Source organism: Amaranthus tricolor, chromosome 4 (assembly GCF_026212465.1).
Source record: "Amaranthus tricolor cultivar Red isolate AtriRed21 chromosome 4, ASM2621246v1, whole genome shotgun sequence".
Taxonomy (NCBI): Eukaryota; Viridiplantae; Streptophyta; class Magnoliopsida; order Caryophyllales; family Amaranthaceae; genus Amaranthus; species Amaranthus tricolor.
In genome coordinates this window covers 83057-103300 of record NC_080050.1, presented here as the reverse complement: position 1 = coordinate 103300, position 20244 = coordinate 83057, and the positions used below count along the sequence as shown (strand labels likewise).

Genomic DNA, 20244 nt, shown 5'->3' with positions numbered 1-20244 from the left:
TTCGGTTTACATGCCGAAAAAAGGGAGAACAAGTACTTGTTTCGACCGGATTTTCGAAAAAGTTACTCCATAAGAATAATCGCAATGTTTTTTTTTTAAATATTGCTATGATATGTAAAAATGACGGTAAATATCTTTTTTAGTCTACGTGCCAAAAAATAGGCGAATAAGTACTTATTTCGACTGGATTTCTAAAAGAGTTACCCCATTAGGATATTCGTGACGTCTGTTTTTTGCAAAAGTATCATTATGATGGATAAACTCGACATTAAAGTGCTAAAACACTAGGGTACCATTAGTAATTAGGAAAGCCAAATGTATTTAGGGATGGTCAACAAAAGTCAAAGGTTATTAGTAATGGTTAATGATCATTTAGTTTCGTCAAAGGTCATTTGGGTTGGTTAATGGTTACTTGGCCTTAATGGTGTAGACTTTGATACTTTGAAGGTTGTAATTCGCAAAAATAAAACTTTGAGGATGTAATTCGCAAAAGCCCTAAATTTGAAGGCTATAATTCGCAAATTACTCTTTATCTTTATTGTTTATTACCATGTTTACTAACGAGTCGTTTGGTTAGTGGTACTAAATGGTGGTAATATAAATGATTTACAATGTAAAATTTTATCAAAAGTTTCACGTCATTCCCATGGTGACGAAACTTTGATCACAAAAAAGTTATTTTGTATACAAATTTTCATTACCACCTAATACCATATCTCCCAATGGTAATACCTTGGAATAAATTTTATGAAGAAAATAAGATAATTGAAGTTGGACAAGTATAACCATCAAAGTAGCTAAGAGAATTTTCAATCAAAATTACACTAATGTTCATTCTTATTACCACCGTTTATAACCACATACAAAACGGACTGTAAATAGATTTTTTTTAAGAATAGAGGGATCAAATTCAATCAATTATGAATTGACAATTATGTGATGTTGTTAATAGAATACTGGGTCATAAATTAAACCTGCGCTCAATTAATCTTAAGTAAAAATATTTGTTAACTTAATCAATAAGGTGATAGTATGAGATTAAGTGTAATTTGGTCATGATAAATATAGGTTGATTTCATATTAATTTAGTCAATAAAAAAATATCATTATGGGATTAGAATTAGTTAAGTTTTAATTTGATAGTTTTAACAAGACGACACTAAAGAATTAACAAGATATCGTTTAAGTATGCTTTTGACCCATAAAATAATACTCCCTCCTATTCAGCTTAGGAGTCTCATTTGACTTTTCACGGATTTTAAGAAAAGTCAAAATGGGATCCTAAGGGTAGGAAAGAAAGTAGTATTATGGGTTTTTAATTGTAAGGATTATGGAATTAATGATTCCCACCAATTTCAAGCACTTTCTAGCTCAATTTGAAAGCTAATTTTTTTTGGCACCAAAAGTCTGAAAATTTTTTTCAATTCAAGGCCAAAATTACATCGATCATCTAATTAATTCCGGAATTACATAATTAAGTCCTACGTTTACAATAATTTTTGGAAATTACATAAATTTCTCAAGAGTACTAAAGAAAATTAAATACATCAGTTACGGTATCTCAGATAGCCTTCTCAATTTTTCAACAACTTCGGTGTAGTTGCAGTTGTTACTGATCATGTGAGTGCGAATTTTTTTGCGATCATTGGCTTCAGATTTTCCAAATTACCAAAAATGACGCATTAATAATTTCTTAAATAGCCACCAAATTATAAACAACCAAATTTTCAAATTGAAAAAAATCATCACATTACCCAATTTTATTTGAAACCCCAAATTAAAATGTCCAAAAGAAAGGAAATCAGAAACTGCCGCCAGTGCAAGAAAAGAAAATTGGTGTCTGGCGCCATTAATTCAACCAAAATTTCAAAGCACACAGCAATCAAACTAGGAGGGGCATAAATTGAGATTAATGGGTATTAGGCGCCAAAAATGAATTGTAAAACAGCAAAAAAATTCAATCATTACATGAAAAAACAGAAACAATAAATAGACAATGACAATGGTCATTTATTACACATTCATCTAAAAAAATGGCTCCTTAAAAAAACTTAAGTACACAAAAAAGAGAAAAAATAATGCAGAAGCTGCTGTCTGCATTAAATAAGAAGGGCAAACCAGTGCTAGGCACAATAAATGCACTTGCGACTGAGTTTCAAGTGTGTAGGAAAACAATCACACATTTGTGGAATGATGTGAAGAAGCAGATGACAAACAACACCACAATGATTAACCTCAACAACAAGAGAGTGGGCAGAGAAGTAGCAAATAAAATCAAGTTCAATGAAGAAAAGTTTAAGGCCATTAAATATTAACTCAAGGGTACTCAACATTCAGTAGCAAAGCAGATGGACGTGTCACAAACAACGGTGCGTAGGTGGAAGAAGAACAAAGTCATAAGAAGGCACACAAACGCAATCAAACCGAATTTGAATGAAAACAACAAGTTACACAGGTTAAGATTTGCATTATCTAAATGTGAATATGATGAACAAAATGATGCATTCAAGTTTAAGCCATATACTAACGTTGTTCACATAGATGAAAAACACTTCTATCTAACCCGAGAGACACAGAGTTATTATCTAGCTCCGGGTGAAGTAGAACCACATAGAGAGTGTCAATCAAAGAGGCTCATTCCAAAAATCATGTTTATGTGTGCTGTTGCAAAGCCAATTACAACTGAAGGTGATGTTATTTTTGATGGTAAGATAGGCATTTGGCCATTTATTACACAAAAGCCAGCAAAAAGAAGCTCTAAGAACAGGAAAAGGGGGGAGTTAGAAACAAAACCAATACAATCAATCACGAAAGAGCACATTAGAGCAATGCTTATCACTAATGTGCTGCCAACCATAAGAGCAAAATGGCCTGCAGAATTGTCAAAGCATATTTACATTCAACAAGACAATGCCAAACCACATATAGCACATAATGACAGAGAATTTTTAAAAGAGGCAATGAAAGATGGATTTAATATGCAATTAGTGCAACAACCTCCAAATTCCCATGACATGAACGTACTAGATCTAGGTTTTTTTAGATCAATTCAAGCTTTGCAATATCAAAAAGCTGCTTACAATGTAACAGAATTAGTTAGGGCTGTGAATAATGCATTTCAGAATCTAAGTCCACAATATTTAAGGTTTGTATTCATCACTTTACAAGCTTGTATGATAGAGGTCATGAAAAGACAAGGGGGGTTTGACTATCACATTCCTCACATGAATAAAACAAAGGTAGCAAGGGAAGGGACTTTACCAGATTACCTGAGTATTGAAAAACAACTGGTTGTTGATTCACTTTAACATTTATTCACAAAGCTAAGTATAGATAAAATGAAACAGCTCGTGGAACTGATTGGCTATGCAGGGGGGATTGATAAAGGGGATTGGAATGTAGAATTATCAGAAAACAACAACAACCAATTTCAACGAATTTCAGTAGGAGAAACAAAAATCAGCATATGAACAACGGAACAGCAACCAACAAAATTTTTTGGGACACACAGTAAAGCAACAACAGCACAGAACAGCAGCCAACACAACCTTAACCAACACATCAACATGTTTCAAATGTAAATTCCTTTTGACTTTGGATATATTTTTGGGATCTTTAACATGGAATGTTTCAAATGCAAACAACAAAAATTTTATGTTGTTTTCAATGAAACATTTATATTCAAATATACATTAATGAAAAAATTGGTTGTTTTAGTACTCTCAGGTAAACTTTTTTTTTTTTTTTTTGAAATCATTGAGTGGAAAATCCAACATCTTTGTGCATAAAACGTTGGAAAACAATCCAAACCCCCTTTGTTCGATTTTATGGTAGCTAAAAAAATGCTCTCACTTACAGATCACAGAGCAATGAAATAAAATGCGTACAAAAACGTTTAAATTAAAAATCATCATCAGTCAAAATCAACATGCACCAACAGGAACAGAAACTCACTTGAGAAAGGACCAAGCTTATCAAGCCAATTTTCTTCTTCACAATCAGTATTCGAAAAAACAGCATCAATGGAAGAATATTCATGATCAGGATACATATCAGGCTCAGGTGTGTAAATGGGTTCACCTTCAGAGTCAAGTTCTCTTCCCCACTTAGGATCAGTCTCAACAGAAGTTGAGTCATTATAGTAATCAAAAGACTCCTCCTCAAACGATTTCAGTCCAGATCTAGGGTTTCCATCATCGAACCCCTTAAACTCTATCTTAGAAGGCGATTTGTAAGGAGATTTGAGGATTCTCAGAAGTAAATAAGTACGCAAATTAGGGTTTTTCATGGGTGAGTTGATTGTTGAGTTAGGGTTTTTCATGGGTGAGTTGATTGTCGAGTTAGGGTTTTTCATGGGTAGTTGATTGTCGAGTTGGGGTTCTTCAGGGGGGATTTAAAAGGCGAACTGGAGTTTGCCATGAGAACAACACGAAAGAAATTATGGAATAAGGTGAAGCTTCAACCCAGATCTAGGGTTATCAGAGAACAACACGAAAGAAATTAAGAAAGACGGTGAAGCTTCAACCCAGATTTAGGGTTAAAAAGGGAGGCAATGTTTAAATGGGTGGGTATGTTAATTAGGATTTAGATATGTTGATTAATTAAAAGGGAGGAAAATTAGTATGGTTAATGGAGGGTATAATTAAAAATAGGATAAAACTACTAAGGGCATAATAGTCAAAAATACATAACAAAAATAAAAATAAAACAATTAAGGTGACTTGACCATAAAAGGAAATGGAACACCTAATCTGAATAGGAGGGAGTATATAAATATTGAGTACAATTGATATGCCTATGCAATTGTGGTGTTCTCATTTCTTAGTACCCTAAGCTAGTATTTTATCATTAGTGTCTACTACCCTTTAGATTCTAATTTTAGTAGTTTTTAGATATAAAAAAATTTATTAGAATTAAGTAGATCAATAACAAGTAGAGGTTGGTTTGAAAAAACTTTTTTATGTCATGTACAGATGGAGAAAATGTAACAATTCAGGAAGTACAAGTGTAGAAGCAATGAGCAATGTAATAATTGGGATTTGGGAGCATTAATGCTTAGGAATAGAATGAATAGGATGTCAAGTCTCAAGTGCAACATAACATAACCCCACTATTAAATCTTAGCAGACTTTTTCAAAGTAGAATTAGAAAACATTTGGCGGCTACTAATATTTGATGCTAAGATCAATTACAAAACTAAAACTAGAGAGATCATTTTCATCTAAACTAATGCTTCTAATGCACTAATATGTCTACTAAAACTTAATGTTTTAGCAATTAGCATGGCCTTCCCCTGAAGAATCTACTGAAGAATCCCCAAATTCTTCTTTGTACATTTCTTCAATCATTGGCTTCCATAATCTTACCCTCGCATTTATAAACCAATTTGAAACCTACATGAAGTAGTAAATTAAATTTTATTATGAATCATCACCTAACATATTTGACTCAATGTCTCAAATAGTATACCTGATTCTTTGTAAGTCCAGTTTGTGATGCTAAACTCAGCTTCTCAGAGTCATTTGGATATCTGCAAAACATGCCTGAATATCAAAACAATTCATAAGGGACACTATTTATAATCAACGCAACTTACGGATGAAGGAAATGCTCAAAGAGCCAAGCGCGCAAAATGGCCACTGAGGTCTCAGGGAGGCCTCGAATAGGCCGCCATGCTGGTCGATGGGTTCCTTGGATGAGGCCGATCTGTTGAAGCGACATCCTAGTGTTGGTATTCTCTCTATCAAACAAAGTTAGATGGGTTAAAGCACTTCCAATTTTAGGCAAGTCGGGTGATAATTTCTTCCTAGCAACCTTAATTTGGGTAACTATGGCATCTCTTAGACTACAAAAATGCCTAGACATTGCTTGCAAGGCTAATGCAGTATAACATTTTGATGCCCCTTCTCCTGCTATCACTTCAAATGATGATATTAAATCTTCCATCCTCTGATAATACTCATCATATCTCCCTTCAACCTTTTAAAAAAAAATCCCATTAGTATTTTCAAGAAAAGTTTCAATTTTACTTCTATAAAGAATAATATTCAAGAATAACCCACCTACCTGTTCCAACAAAGTAATTAGCTTAGATAGTGTAATTTGAAGATCATGTTTATTAGCAGATACAAAGCTATTACCCAATAATTCAGCTCTTAGTTCAGCACAGAGACCTCTGCTACTCATAAACAACCGCTTTACGTCACTTAAATCGATGTCTTTGCTACCAAGATCAATAACTTCTTCGAGAACCGATTTAGTGGGCTTCAAATAAATTGAATTACTGATTGAAAATGCTGAAGAAGAGGAATTTCCCATGAAAGAATAATCTCCAGGGTTACAATTATGTTGATCAACCAAGTTATTATAAGGTTGGTGCATGAGAGGAGTTTGCCTAAATTGAGGTGTATGAAGTACTCCTACTTGAGAACCAAGTGAAAGTGAGAGCCTATTTTCACCATGTGTCTGCTCATTTGGAGCTCCAAGAAGGTCCATGAGATGCCTGGTATGACCCATATCAGATTCATCATCAGGAGAAACTACTGAGGATGGATCATGAACAAGGTTTATTGATCTTGACATTCTCTCACCAAGAGACTGAATTGTAGGAAATTGGGTATTACCAAGACTTTGATGATCTGAAAATGGTCTTATGTTAATATCAGATACAAATGCATCATAATGTGGGTTATCAAAATGGGTTTGAGAAGAAATGAGATTTGATGATGAAATTATGAAATGGTGTAGACTACTTGAACAAGTAGGATTTCTTTCTGTTTCTTGTGAAACCATGTTTACCCAAAAATAGGATATTTCTAGAGCAAATTTCTCCAAAGTAAGAAAAGGCTTTGTTATTGGGGAATTGCTAAAAACATCAACATGTCAGCTTCATCAAAGATTCTGGAGAAAAGAATCAAATCTGAGTACCAAAAAACTGGAATGGAAATTGGAAATTGGAAATTGGAAATTGGAAGGAAGAAGCTCATCAGTCATCACAAGTGGAAGTGGGAATCTAAATTTTGCCAACTTTTGTATAGTGGGGTCACTTATATATTTACTCCATTTTCTTGGGGAATTTTAACTATCAAAATCAGAATAAGAAATGAAAGTTGAAATACTGCTACTGCTACACTAGGATGAAAAGGACATGAAAACTGGTAAGGATAATCTAATGGGTAAGACCCTCAAGCTTTAAGACTACTCCACATTACTCATTAGAGAAGAAACTGTACACAAACCTGCAACAGTAAAGAGCAGACAGTTGGAATAGTGAACACAACAGTCAAATTCAGAAACATCAATTAAATTACTCCTACTACATTATGCAGCAAAAGTACAAGTACAACTTAAACCCAACTACTATTAATAAGGAGTAGTAATAACTAGTAACAGAAAGCAAGATATGCCAAGTGCAAATAAATAAGTAACTACTCCACTAATTAGTGGTGAAGAAAAAGCTCAAGCATACAATAAATAAGTTTCTGAAACAAAGGGCATTCAATGAAACCGTTTTAGTATATTCATATCATACAACAAGGAACTTCCTGCCTGAAATTTATAGTTAGGACATTAAAATAGGTAAAACATAATACTTCTATTACTATTAGGCTTACATTTACTTCATTTTTATTGTTTTTATTATGATGAAACATCATACCTTAGTCTTCATCAATACTCCACTTATGCAGTATAATATGACTCATATAACAGCAAAAGACACAAGTTTCTCTATCTTTCTCCCTTTTATAAACTCTACCAATGAGTACTGACCATAGTGAAAGCTAGATAAGCTTTTAACGTTTGGGACTAGGGTATAGGTTATTTTAAAAAAAAAACAAAGGAAACTATCATTATAAGCTTACATTAAGAGTAGACTTTCACCTTGACTTTTCTTCAATAATTCTAAAAAAATCTATAATAATAAATGCTTTTAGAATATTACGACATATCTATCGTAATACTTTCTCTGTTTCAAATCAGTCACAACATTATAAAAATGACACTATTCATTCAGCACACTTAATTCGTTCAGCACACTTAATTCGTGATTAGTTATTAATCTATAAGTTAAAACATAATTAAGTGAAATCTTATTTGGTTCGTCTCACTACAAGAATTATAATTTTAAATTTTTATAATTTTTTACTACACATAAGTAGAGATATTAAGGATTAAATTAATACATTGAACTGTGTGAAAAAATAAACTTTGCAAGTAAATTAAAACGGAGAAAGTACGTTTTTGCAAACATACTATGACAAAATCAATAAAATATAGAGGATTTCTTTCCCTAAAGATGTCTGATCTCATTTGTGTATCAAGTAATCAATACAATCAAAAACTTAAACTGATAAATAAAACATCTTGTATTAAGTTTTTGGGGTAAAGAGTGTGGAATAGTAAAATTAGGCTCATCGGTATTTAATATTTTTAGTGAGTTAGAAGATTAACTTAAAAACTTAAGGGTGTTATTAAACTTCGCCATTCCTTTTCATTTTATCGTCACCCCAAATAAAATTACGAATTTGCCCATAGACTTTAAAAAATTACAATTTTGTCATCCCCTTGAAATTTTTTATTTATAATAATAATAATAATAATAATAATAATAATATTTTAAAAAATAAATTAAATATAATAATTTAAACAAAAAATAATATAAATGAAATTAATAATAATTTTTAAAAAAACAAATAAAAAATTTACCCAGTCGTAGGAAAACCGCGGCTGGACCGCGGTTCAGTCGCACGTTTTGTGCGATTGAACCATGGTCCAACCGCGGTTTTTCGGCGACTGTGTATTTTTTTTTTTTTTTTTAAAATTATTATTAATTTCATTTATATTATTATTATTATTGTTATTATTATTATTATTATTATTATTATTATTATTATTATTATTGTTATTGTTGTTATTATTATCAATATTATTATTATTATTATTATTATTATTATTATTATTATTATTATTATTATTATTATTATTGTGATTGTTATTATTATTATTATTATTATTATTATTATTATTATTATTATTATTATTATTGTGATTGTGATTATTATTATTATTATTACTATTATTATTATTATTATTATTATTATTATTATTATTATTATTATTATTATTGTGATTGTTATTATTATTATTATTATTATTATTATTATTATTATTATTATTGTTATTATTATTATTATTGTGATTATTATTATTATTATTATTATTATTAAATTTTTATATTTAATTTATTTTTTTAAATATTATTATTATTATTATTATTATTATTATTATTATTATTATTAACTTTTTTATATTCTTCTTTAAATTTAATGTTTTTAAAATGATAATAGTGTTATTAAGTGCGATTGGCTCGCGGTTTTTTCTGCGACTGCCTTTTTTTTTTTCAATTTTGAATTATAAAATTTCTTTTGTTTAGTTAATTTATTTTTTAAGGTATTGTTATTTAATAAATGTTGTAATAAATTATTTTATTTTAATATATTATTATATTATGACAATGTTATTAGTTTTGAATTTAAATAATTTATTTGAATGTTTAATTATTTTTAATATAATAATAATATATTAATTAAATTTTAGTTGTTAATTAATTATTAATTTTTTATTAATAATTTAAACAAAAATAATAATAATAACAATCACAATAATAATAATAATAATAATAATAATAATAATAATAATAATAATAATAATAATAATAATAATAATAATATTAATAATAATAATAATAATAATAATAATAACAACAATGATAATAATAATAACAATAATCATATAAATAAAATTAATAATAATTTTTTTTTAAAAAAAACCCAGTCGCAGGAAAAACCGTGAGCCAACCGCGGTTCAGTCGCAGAAAAAATCACGGCTGGACCGCGGTTCAGTCGCACGGTTTCATTGTTCTTAATTTTTTAAAAAATTATTATTAATTTATTTTTATTATTATTATTATTATTATTATTATTATTATTATTATTATTATTATTATTGTTGTTGTTGTTATTATTATTATTATTATTATTGTGATTGTTATTATTATTATTATTATTATTATTATTATTATTATTATTATTATTATTATTATTATTATTATTAAATTTTCATTTTTGTTTTAATTATTATATTTAATTTATTGTTTTAATTTAGTTTTTAGAGAGATAATACCGTTTTTGAATTCGTACTTCATACGCATCTCTGAATTCGATATATATAGACAAATCTTCCACATTAAATTTTTAATAGTGTTATTAAGCGTGATTTACATTTATTAATTAATTTTTAAGTCCAGTGGCAATTTTGTAATTTTTTAAACTAAAGGGGCAAATACGTAATTTTAAAGGGAGGTGGCGATAAAATGAAAAGGGGTGGTGAAATTTAGCAACTCCCAACTTAAATAGATGGGCGAAATTGTATGATAGATTATATACACTATGATTGACTGATTGTGAGTACTTTCAAGTCTCAACTCAATCAATCATCAATGATAAAATTGTAAAAAAAAAAATCATCATTGATAAAATTGTAAAAAAATCATCATTGTTAAAATTGTAAAAAAGAAAAAATAAAACAAAGTAAGTTAAAAAAGAAAAAAAAAGGGCTAAGAGAAGCTAAGAAAGTAGACCTGTACAGGTTCACAAAAAAAGCAAAGGTGTGTAGACCTGTACAAGTTCACCCAAAAAGCAAAGCTAACAATACTAGACCAAGTGGAAAAACAAAGAAAATGACATTGACATGTTAAAGGAAAGGTCCCCATTTTTACTGACTACAAAACAACAAACAATCCATCCCTGCAATTTCATTTCTTTGGGAGACTCAAAAAAGCAAGCTCTCTTTTTTCTTTTGCCCAAATAATATTCCTAACTCCTAATGCATGTCCATCACAGCATCTTTAAACAGTTTTTTTTTTTCTTCTATTTATTGGGGTTTACCCTTTCTACAACCAACTTTATTCTATGATTCTATCAAGCAGAGGGAAATTTTCCTTGTCAAATAAAGTTTACAACAAATATGTTGTGTGGTTTTTTTAAAGGTTGAGGTAAAAAAGTAGACCTAATAAAAGTGAGAAAAATATACTAATAATTTGAAATAAAAAGAGAAGTTAAATGTGTATAATAAATTAATGATATAAAGATAATGGTTGAAAATTGGGCTATCTTTTACTACTACCTTTTAATTTGTTTGTTTATGTGAGTTTGCACCCACCTTCATAATATTGAGCCTATTTTCTATTATATATCTGATGAAAATTTATTTTAAAGTGACTTTCTTCAAAATAAAGCATATAGCAATCTATGCAATACAACCATAAGATTTCATGCCTACAATAATACCTATATACAAACACACTACACTAAAGCGCATCGATCAACTGACACTGTCAGTCTATCAAGTGTCAACACTCAAGAGACCAAAAGGTGAATGCAATTTAAGCATGTAACCTAAGTTTTTATTATCATGTCAACACCTCAATAAAAATTTTAAGATAGTATGACATTCGCGTAATCGTAACATTACTTATGTAATAAGTTTTTATTAGAAGTATTTTAATGGTTTTGTCTTCAAAATTTTACATCCTTCTGAGCTAAGTTATATGGTGCTCGATTTATATATGTAACTCAAATTTTATATAGGCATAGCTCGTGCATCGTGATTGAGCTAAGTTAATTATCATCTCTTAACAATACTTCCTTTGTCCTACTAAATTTATCTCACTTCTATATTTTACCAAAGTTTAGGAGGGGAAGAGGAGGTTTGGTCTGATTTTGGTACGTACCGGGGCCTGGGCTGGTTAGAGAGAGGGTGTTTTTTGTAATGATTACCAATTGTGTTTAAATTTGTCCATAAAAGTATTTAATTAGTTCTTGAATGTTGTTGCTGTGTTTTCTGGGTTTCTTTGAGAAGGGACGGGACCCCACACTCCCTCTGATTAAAGCTGTGCTGTTTTTTCTGCATTAAGTTTTATGAATGTTGCAGCATAAAATCCAAAACTAAATTATCTGAATCAAAAACATTCTAACTCAAATTTGTCTTCATCAGGGAGGGTAAAAAAAGATGATGACAATATTTATCACCACTACACATTCTGAAAAATGGGCTGCTCAGAGCTGATCCTGCTCATACGGAGGTACAAATGAATCTCTAAGTTGATATTGCAAATACTAATATGGAGTAATTCTCTTCTGCAGAATGCAATTAGTGCAGTACCTCAATATAATTTCATCTCTTAATCACTACTTACTCATTAAACTAAATATACAAGAATTAACAGTAATCAGTTATGTATATCACTACCACACATCAAGTATACTCTTAATGTTTTATATCAATTTTATTTCTTTTTACCAAAATGTCGCACAAAATTACATGAATAATCCTATCTTGTACAAATATATGCTATATATCCATCCAAATTCCAGTATCTATAATGCATATTACATCTGGGTAAATCTACAACAATATATCCAAATGAAGTTTACACAACACTCCATCGCCTTTTCCCACTTAGCGGTCTGCTAGAAATTTTCACAAAATGCACAGCAGAAGCGCTTGATAAGAATAGCAGGAGTGAAAGAAAAAATGCAGATATTACTATTTCTAAGGTTCAGTATAATATGTTCTAACCCCACTTTATTGATATAAAGATGTACTCTAGAGACTAGAGTAGTATTTATGATTTTGCATTTTATTCAAGCTACAAAATCATTTAGAATGTGAGATGGGTTACCAAACCTATGTTGCTGATTAACTTGCTCAAGGTAAGGATTATATTCTGATGTGCCAACTCCCATTGTAGCTTCTGTAGTTGGGTTACCCCGAAACGTAACATCTCCTTCACGATGTCGTAATCCCAAGGCAAGAGAAACTTGGTTGTCTACACTAAAGTTACCCAACTCAGGTATGTGGTAAGCAGCATTTGAAACAATGAGATGAGGATGATTAGGATCAGGGGAGGAAAGTGACGCATTATTACTGTAAAATCCATGGTTATTGTCATTACTTCCTAGACCTCCAATCCCTTGGTTCATATTGATCTTTGAATCGTGCGCTATAGAGGTCGAGCTTTCTTGCATATCTTCTCTCCTATCCTCGGATCCCCATGATTTTTCCCTTGTTAATTTGGGTGTGTTTTCCGGAGAGGATCTAGAATTTAGTATATCTGCTTCTCCAAATTCTTCTTTGTACATTTCTTCCACCATTGGCTTCCAAAGACGCACTCGTGCGTTTATAAACCAGTTTGCAACCTGCTTTACGAATAACAGAAGAGGTCACATAGATTCTACAGCAGTTTTAAGAAATAATTTATCATACTTGAGGTATAGAAAGGCCATATTTTCAGCTAGGTCGCCATTCCAATATTCAGAATTAACATAGTAGGGTAGGGATGAACACAACACATAAAAACATTTCAAAAACAAATTCATAAATGAAAGAATATGCTTAACAACATGTAATGGAGTTTTAAAAAAGGAATAGGAACTTGTTGAATGTTGATAATACCTGGCTTCTAGTCAATCCTGTTTGCCTAGCCAGCATTATCTTTTCTGAATCCTTTGGGTATCTGTCAACAACACAGTTAGATGAGCCTGAATTCGCCATTCCAATAAAGAAATCTTGAAAGTGGAAGAGGTAGAGAACTTACGGATGAAGAAAGTGCTCGAAAAGCCAAGCGCGAAGAATGGTTACAGCACTTTCAGGAAGTCCTCTCTGAGGCCTCCAAGCATGGCGCATCATACCAAATTGCTGAAGGGCTCTCTGCTGTCTGAGTTGTTGATCCACATAACGAAGACGAGGAATTGCTCCTCCAAGACCATTGTCTTGCTCCCCAAGGCTTTTACGGGTTGCTTGAATTTGGCCAGTTATGGCATCGCGCAAGCATCGGAAATGACGAGATATTGTCTTAAGGGCTAGTGCTGTGTAAGGTTTAGCTGCCCCACCCCCTGCTACCACATCAAAAGATGACACCAGTATTTGCATTTGATGGCAATATTGCTTGTATCTTCTATCTACCTGCAATCACAACATTAAATCAAAGAGTTTTAAAAACTGAGTTATGCTCATTCACTGCCTTAAAGCAAAACAAAAATTAATAAAAAAAAAAAAACCAATTTCACAAGACAAATATTAAAGAGTAATTGTTACAACACACACACACACACGAACTTATCCTAGTTTCCTAAAACATTTATTTTTATTGATAACAATTAATGATATGCCGTTACATATGTTAAGTGACATGGGGATGATTAAAATGAGTATTGTAAAAGTTCCGTCAGTCAAATCATGTGATATTTAAGTACGAGGGAGAAAGTACAACCGTACAAGAAGCTGATGGAATTCATTGAACTTCTTTGGCTAATAGCCGAAATAATGCTTGACAATAAAATGATTGGTCTTCAGAACCCCAAATTAACGATAAGAAAGGATATTTATTCTAACAGTGTTAAATGTAACAGGAAACATTCTATATTCTCTTTGCAAAACTAAAACATTTCGCAATTTCATTGATTGAATTCAAGATCCCAAGCAGCTTCTGACACCAAGGAACGCAGACCCTTGAGTAGATTCCCTTAATGAGTACATAATTGTAATTGTAGCTCCTCTGTTTAAAGCCACATATATCCATTTCTGTTGCATCTCCCCTTGCCTAATCAAGCTCAACTCCTATCCTTCAATCAGATAATCCTAAGCTATGCCTATTACTGATCATTTAAGAATCACCAAAAGTACAATTCCATCTATAGCTCTAAGAAGTCTAAAAATTGCATGAATTTCTCACAGCATTCGTTGATATTTAAGAGCTAGACATGATAATCCATAACATAACCTTAGCATATTCTAGAGTCTTCTATCTATAAAACCATCCAACAGCTCATCGCCATAATCAAATAAGAAACAGAACACTTAAGTGATTAACACAACCAAAAATATACATGTAATGTAAGTTACCTCATCCAACATGGAGTGAAGCTTGTCCAATTTGCTCTGCAGTTCTTGTCGTTCTGCAGGAGAAAGTTCCTGAGCGGAGCCAGACCCTGCAGGAGGCTCATTAGATTCTGATGCAGCCTGTGATCCAACCTTAGCCTCTTTGGAACTTTCATCCTCTTTATTTGAATTTTGGTCTCTTCCAGAATCAGACCGCTTAAGAGCATCTCGAACATTAACTACTTCATCCAACAACTGTTGTGCAACCTTCATATACTTGGATTTCAAAAGTGTGTTGGCCATTCCAGCCTGTTCATATTGATAGGGATTACAGTTAACAGATTTTGGGTTTACTGAGTATTGTGAATGATTCAGAGCTCCAAACCTAATACTATTGTGTCCCTCTCCTTGCACTTCATAAGGAAAATAATCAGAATTTCTCATATCCTTGTTTGTGGAAGCATCATCAACTTTACAGCCCATATGCCTAACATTATTCTCAGCAGATAAGGGAAGATGAGGACTTAGGACAGAAGAAAGTCCTGGGTTGGAGTATTGGTACTGAAATTGAGATGTTGAAACCGCTGTTGACATCTGAGTACTTAAGCTAAGTGACAATCCTTGCAAATTCTGTTCACCATCTACCATATTCATTTGACTCCTAGATGTCAGTTGAAGCTCTCCCGGCATAGAGTTTCCGACATTTTCACCAGCAACCGAGTTTAGAGGCCCACTGATGGGTTGAATACACATTGAATCACCTGTAGCTGTAGGTGGGATGAACATCATCTCATTTCTGGCATTAATGGCAGGAATTTCAACACCATTTTGGGGATTCATTGAGGAACCAGGAGAAACCTCAGAGAAAGACCCAGGTGAAGAAGAAGATGTAAGGTACATCATCATATTTCCATTAAGAAGATGCGACTCAGAATATGATGCAAACTTTTGGTCCCTGACATAAGGAGCTGACATAACATCAAGCTGAGCACTAGAACTAGGGTAATAAGTGGCCATTCGTGTCTCTCTCACTTTTCCTTAAAAACTTGTAATGTAGAAGCACAAATCCAGAAGCAGAACATCAGCAGAAATCTTCATATGTCATAAGATCAGTTCATGGACCAGTAACACCACACCACCTAATTTAATAAGAAAAAAAAAATCACTTAATATCAACTCAGCTTTTTATGTTTTTCTCATCATCAAAAACTTAGTACCCTAATAATTAACCTGACAAGATCATCAAAAACTTAGTAACCTAATAATTAACCTGACAAGAGTTAAGAGTATCATACAGATTCTAGAATCACCCAAATGCTAAGAAGCATCAAGATAAACACATAAAATCAAAAAAAAAGGATATAATCCCATTCATCATCCAATTTCTAGGTATGTTACTATACATGTATAATAAAAAAAAAATAATTCAACATTTGAACTAAGACAAAAATAAAGAAGCCATCTTTTTCAAAGTGTCACAAAAGAAATAAAGTTTAGGTCATACAAGTATTAATAAAGCAAACCAGATCATTTCAGAAAAAGCACCCAAAAACTGAAGCAAGTCAACCCAGAATAGAAATGAAGCAAAGTGAAGTATGAAGTAATTAAAACATGAAGAAAAAAGAACACATAGGAAGATGAAGATAGTTTGTAGAGTACCTCAAAGATGATGTGCCTATTAATGGGAACAAATATAAGCTAAAAACTGGTAAAAAAAATAAAAAGCATAAAAAGCTTAAACACAAAAGACAAACTGATCCCAAGAGATTTTGCATAAGCCAACACCCAGAAAACCCTTTTCAATCAAACAATGACACACACAATTATAGAATAATATACTTGTGCTTGTTGTAAGTTGTAACCAACAGAGACTTCTCCATATATATTAAAATTAAAATTGAAATTAAAATAAAAGAAATGAAATTTCTTCCCTAAACAAAATAATAATGAGTGGCTATGAAAGATTAAATAAAAGGTAAGTAGAGAGAGAAAGAATAGTTAAGTAGTGGTACTACTACAAGCTACAACCTTCTTTTTTATTTATTTGAATTTGATCAATCATCAATCATATTCCACCATTGGCACGTGTGAGTAAGAAATTTAAGAATAAAAATGAAAGAAAAGGTGAAAACAAAGAAGAAATTGAATAGAAAGAAGAGTAGTTGGTAACTCTTTCTCTCACAAAAACTATATTAGTTTGCTTCAAAGGACGGGGTTTAAGAAGCTAACTACCAGTTGGTAGACCTAAACCATGTCTTAAACCGCATTCAAAAGCATACCCACTCTTACTTTCTCTCTCTTCTTCAACATTCAGATGATGAACTTAACAACACACATTCCCAGTTTTTTTTTTTTTTTTTCTTTTTTTTTTTTAGGATTGGATTATTCTAACTCTTTTTGTGGTCATTTTTCACTCTACACTCGTCTTAACATAAACACCAATCATACACTCTATTCTTATTGCACCCTAAATATATTTTATTTTATCTATCATCTTATAATATTATACTTCATTTTATGAATTTTTATGTGGTTAATTATACTCTTCATCTTATTTTATACTCCTTTTTATTTTTCCCATTTAATTTTGACATATTTGCCAATGTATATTTTCAATCTTAAATATCTCTAATTATGTTTAAGTAAAAATTATAATAAGTTGATATTAATAAAATTTACAATAGAACGAATTAAACAAGATCCCACATAACTATGTTGTAACTTATAAATTAAGAACAAATCACATAATAAGAGTGATTGATGAATAGTGTTGAAAAATCAATAGGGACGAGTAAAACAAATAAAAGGGAGTATATTTTATTCAGTTCCACTAAATTAACATATTTCTATTTTTGAATATAATAAACTCTTTTGATCTTTACGTTTTCTTTTAATTCAAAAAATGCACCACTCTACTATATTTATTTTTTTAAGTTTAGGAACAAAATTTATAAATTTTATAAAGGTTCTGTGTAATTATTAAAATTGTAATATTTTTTCTAATAATTTTATATCTTTAAATACCTTAACATATATTAAGTAATTTAATTTTAAGACTCCTAATTTATCAGAATTTTGTGCAATCAAATATATTAAACATATTCAGAACCTTTCATATTTTTTTGGCGAGGGTTTCTACCAACATGATATACTGTTGTAGATGTCCAAAATTTATAAAGTTTTGATCTTTTGTAAGAAAAAAAAAAAAGAATCCATTTTGTTTTTTTTTTCAAAAGGCATAATTCCCTTTGTGGGCATTTGTGATAAGAGGGAATAAAATAATTGGAGAGGTTAACTTTGGTAGAGTTGCATACTATTCTTAAGAGTAGGTGAAACTGACAACATCATACCTTTTAACTTTTAATTAAGGGAATTAAGTTTAAGGATTGTGTTAATTAATGTATAGAGGGAATATACAAAAAGACATACATTCACCTTATTTTATTATTTTTTAATATTTTCTATTTTTATATTTTAATTTATTTTATTATACATTTAAAATGATAAATAATCCATTATTTTACTCATTATCTTCAAAATAGATATTCATTTTATATTTTATAAATTTTTATATGAAAAGATTTCACTATGAGACATGCTTTATACTTGAATTAAATAACTTAATAATAAAAATTTTTAGCTTATAAACTTTTATTTTAAATCGTCTCATTATGTGACAGTCTAATATAAAACGAATTGTTTATATTTCATTTCATAAAGAATTAGGGTCGGGCTTTAATACAATGTTCATTATTTTGCTTGTTTGTTGGGTAAGGTTTCATTATTTAATTTATTTTCCGGCTTGGGGTTGGTAATTGAGCATCCACAAATATAACACCCATCAATTATTAAATAGTCTTGTTGAACCGATTTAATGCTACCAGAAATTGTTTTATAATTGAGGGAATTTAATAAATTATAGATATATTAATAAATACTACCAATTTGTAGCCGAGAAAGCCTTTCAAAAACTGCTTTTACATTTGCGGGATTATATAATTATCGATTTTTTTACAAAGAGAAACAAGTGTTGGTCTAGACTCTAGAATAAATTATATAATTTAATAATTACTTTCTCCGTTATGAAATACTTACTACATTGTGGTCATTGACAATATTCATCATTTAAGCTTGTTTGACTTATTGATGCGTCTAACGTGTAAGAAAAAATATAGTTATTTGAGATTTTATTTGAATCGTCTAATCGTATACTTTCATAATATTAAATATTAATTTTTTATAATTTAAATATGTATATTTCAATAATAAATAATTAAAATAATACATTAAATTAAAAGTAAGTATAAAAATAATTGATTGATAAGAAGTAAGGATGTCACACATAAATAATTAAATATAGTACATCAAAGTATTATGTGGGTATTCAAAATATGATGATTGGTAAATAAGAAAAAGCAATAATGAACCTCCAAAGTGAAATAGAAATAAAGTTTTCAAGTAATGATCAGTGGATTGTATAGAAAAAGAAGATAATCAAACTCTACTTTTTGGGGTTAAAAAAAGGGGGGTGGGGGGGTTAGACAAAGTTGGTGGGATGCCAAATGTGTACAACAAAAGGGTTGGTTTCAAACGAAAAAAAAAAAGAAGAAAAGAAACAGGATGCAAAAAAAGGTTGGTTAATGCTTGTGCATGAATTTGGATTGTTAAAGTTGTGCTTTCCATGATCATCATAATTCATATCTGAAGATATATAGTTGGTTGTACTTGTACTTACGAGATCACTCATAATAAAATATAGTTGACTAATTATGCTACACCCTTTTAAGTTTCCGAGAGATATATATTGTTGCAAATTTAATTTTCAAGACAAACTACATTTTGATGATCAAACAAATAACAACAAATCTCTTTTCACACAAATAACTACGTGCAACCACTCACAAGTCTAGCTCATAATTTCGAAATTGTCATTTTAGAACTTGAATTTGACATTTTGAACCCTAAAATAGATATTTTAAGTCTTAAATTTGACAAACTTTAAACTATTGGAATAGACATTTTAACTCTTGAAATGAATATTTTACAGTTGGAGTAGGTAAGTAAAATGCAAAATTAAGAGTTGGAGTAAGGGTTTTAAGAGTTAGAATTGTCATTTTAAGTGGTGGAATTGGTGTTTTAAGAATTGAAGTTAATAGCTAAAAATATTAAATTAAGCCTCAAGAGAAGGAAGATTGAGGTTGGAGTAGAGATTTTAAGTGTTAAATTTTAGCTTTTTAAGTCTTAAATGAGTATTGTAAGGCTTGAATTCAACAAATATAAATTTTTTTAATCGCAAGCGTGAGA

The 20244-nt window shown here is 30.6% G+C and overlaps 3 protein-coding genes across 6 annotated transcripts; 1 reads left to right on the top strand and 2 right to left on the bottom strand.

The window, feature by feature from the left end:
- Nucleotides 1-2648: 2648 nt before the first annotated feature.
- Nucleotides 2649-3308, top strand: LOC130810186 (uncharacterized). The gene has a single exon (XM_057676160.1). The coding sequence runs from the start codon at nucleotides 2649-2651 to the stop codon at nucleotides 3306-3308; it is 660 nt and encodes a 219-aa protein (XP_057532143.1).
- Nucleotides 3309-5043: 1735 nt separating this feature from the next.
- On the bottom strand, nucleotides 5044-7809 carry LOC130809989 (BEL1-like homeodomain protein 11). Its single transcript, XM_057675876.1, has 5 exons — nucleotides 7658-7809; nucleotides 6067-7238; nucleotides 5597-5979; nucleotides 5470-5530; nucleotides 5044-5393 (listed from the first exon to the last, which is right to left on the bottom strand). Exons 2-5 carry the CDS (start codon nucleotides 6790-6792, stop codon nucleotides 5271-5273), a joined length of 1293 nt encoding a protein of 430 aa, XP_057531859.1. The 5' UTR covers nucleotides 6793-7238; nucleotides 7658-7809; the 3' UTR covers nucleotides 5044-5270.
- A 4513-nt stretch (nucleotides 7810-12322) lies between these two features.
- LOC130809988 (BEL1-like homeodomain protein 3) lies at nucleotides 12323-17404 on the bottom strand. Of its 4 annotated transcripts, none has more exons than XM_057675871.1 (5): nucleotides 16969-17404; nucleotides 14965-16079; nucleotides 13658-14025; nucleotides 13516-13576; nucleotides 12323-13259 (listed from the first exon to the last, which is right to left on the bottom strand). In XM_057675871.1, exons 2-5 carry the CDS (start codon nucleotides 15955-15957, stop codon nucleotides 12705-12707), a joined length of 1977 nt encoding a protein of 658 aa, XP_057531854.1. In that variant the 5' UTR covers nucleotides 15958-16079; nucleotides 16969-17404; the 3' UTR covers nucleotides 12323-12704. The 4 variants fall into 4 exon arrangements, with proteins under 4 accessions (XP_057531854.1, XP_057531857.1, XP_057531856.1 ...); XM_057675874.1 differs by having other exon boundaries at nucleotides 16445-17388; XM_057675873.1 differs by having other exon boundaries at nucleotides 16600-17388.
- Nucleotides 17405-20244: the final 2840 nt, after the last annotated feature.

Bases quoted from the DNA above. Each gene is read 5' to 3' on its own strand.
- LOC130809988 (XM_057675871.1), bottom strand. From the start codon at position 15,957: ATGGCCACTTATTACCCTAGTTCTAGTGCTCAGCTTGATGTTATGTCA. The intron at 14,026-14,964 runs GTAACTTACATT...TTGTGATTGCAG, and splicing joins TTCACTCCATGTTGGATGAG to GTAGATAGAAGATACAAGCA. The intron at 13,260-13,515 runs GTATTATCAACA...TTCGTAAAGCAG, and splicing joins CAGGATTGACTAGAAGCCAG to GTTGCAAACTGGTTTATAAA.
- LOC130809989 (XM_057675876.1), bottom strand. From the start codon at position 6,792: ATGGTTTCACAAGAAACAGAAAGAAATCCTACTTGTTCAAGTAGTCTA. The intron at 5,980-6,066 runs GTAGGTGGGTTA...TTTTTTTAAAAG, and splicing joins TAATTACTTTGTTGGAACAG to GTTGAAGGGAGATATGATGA. The intron at 5,394-5,469 runs GTATACTATTTG...TACTTCATGTAG, and splicing joins CTGGACTTACAAAGAATCAG to GTTTCAAATTGGTTTATAAA.
- LOC130810186 (XM_057676160.1), top strand. From the start codon at position 2,649: ATGTTTATGTGTGCTGTTGCAAAGCCAATTACAACTGAAGGTGATGTT.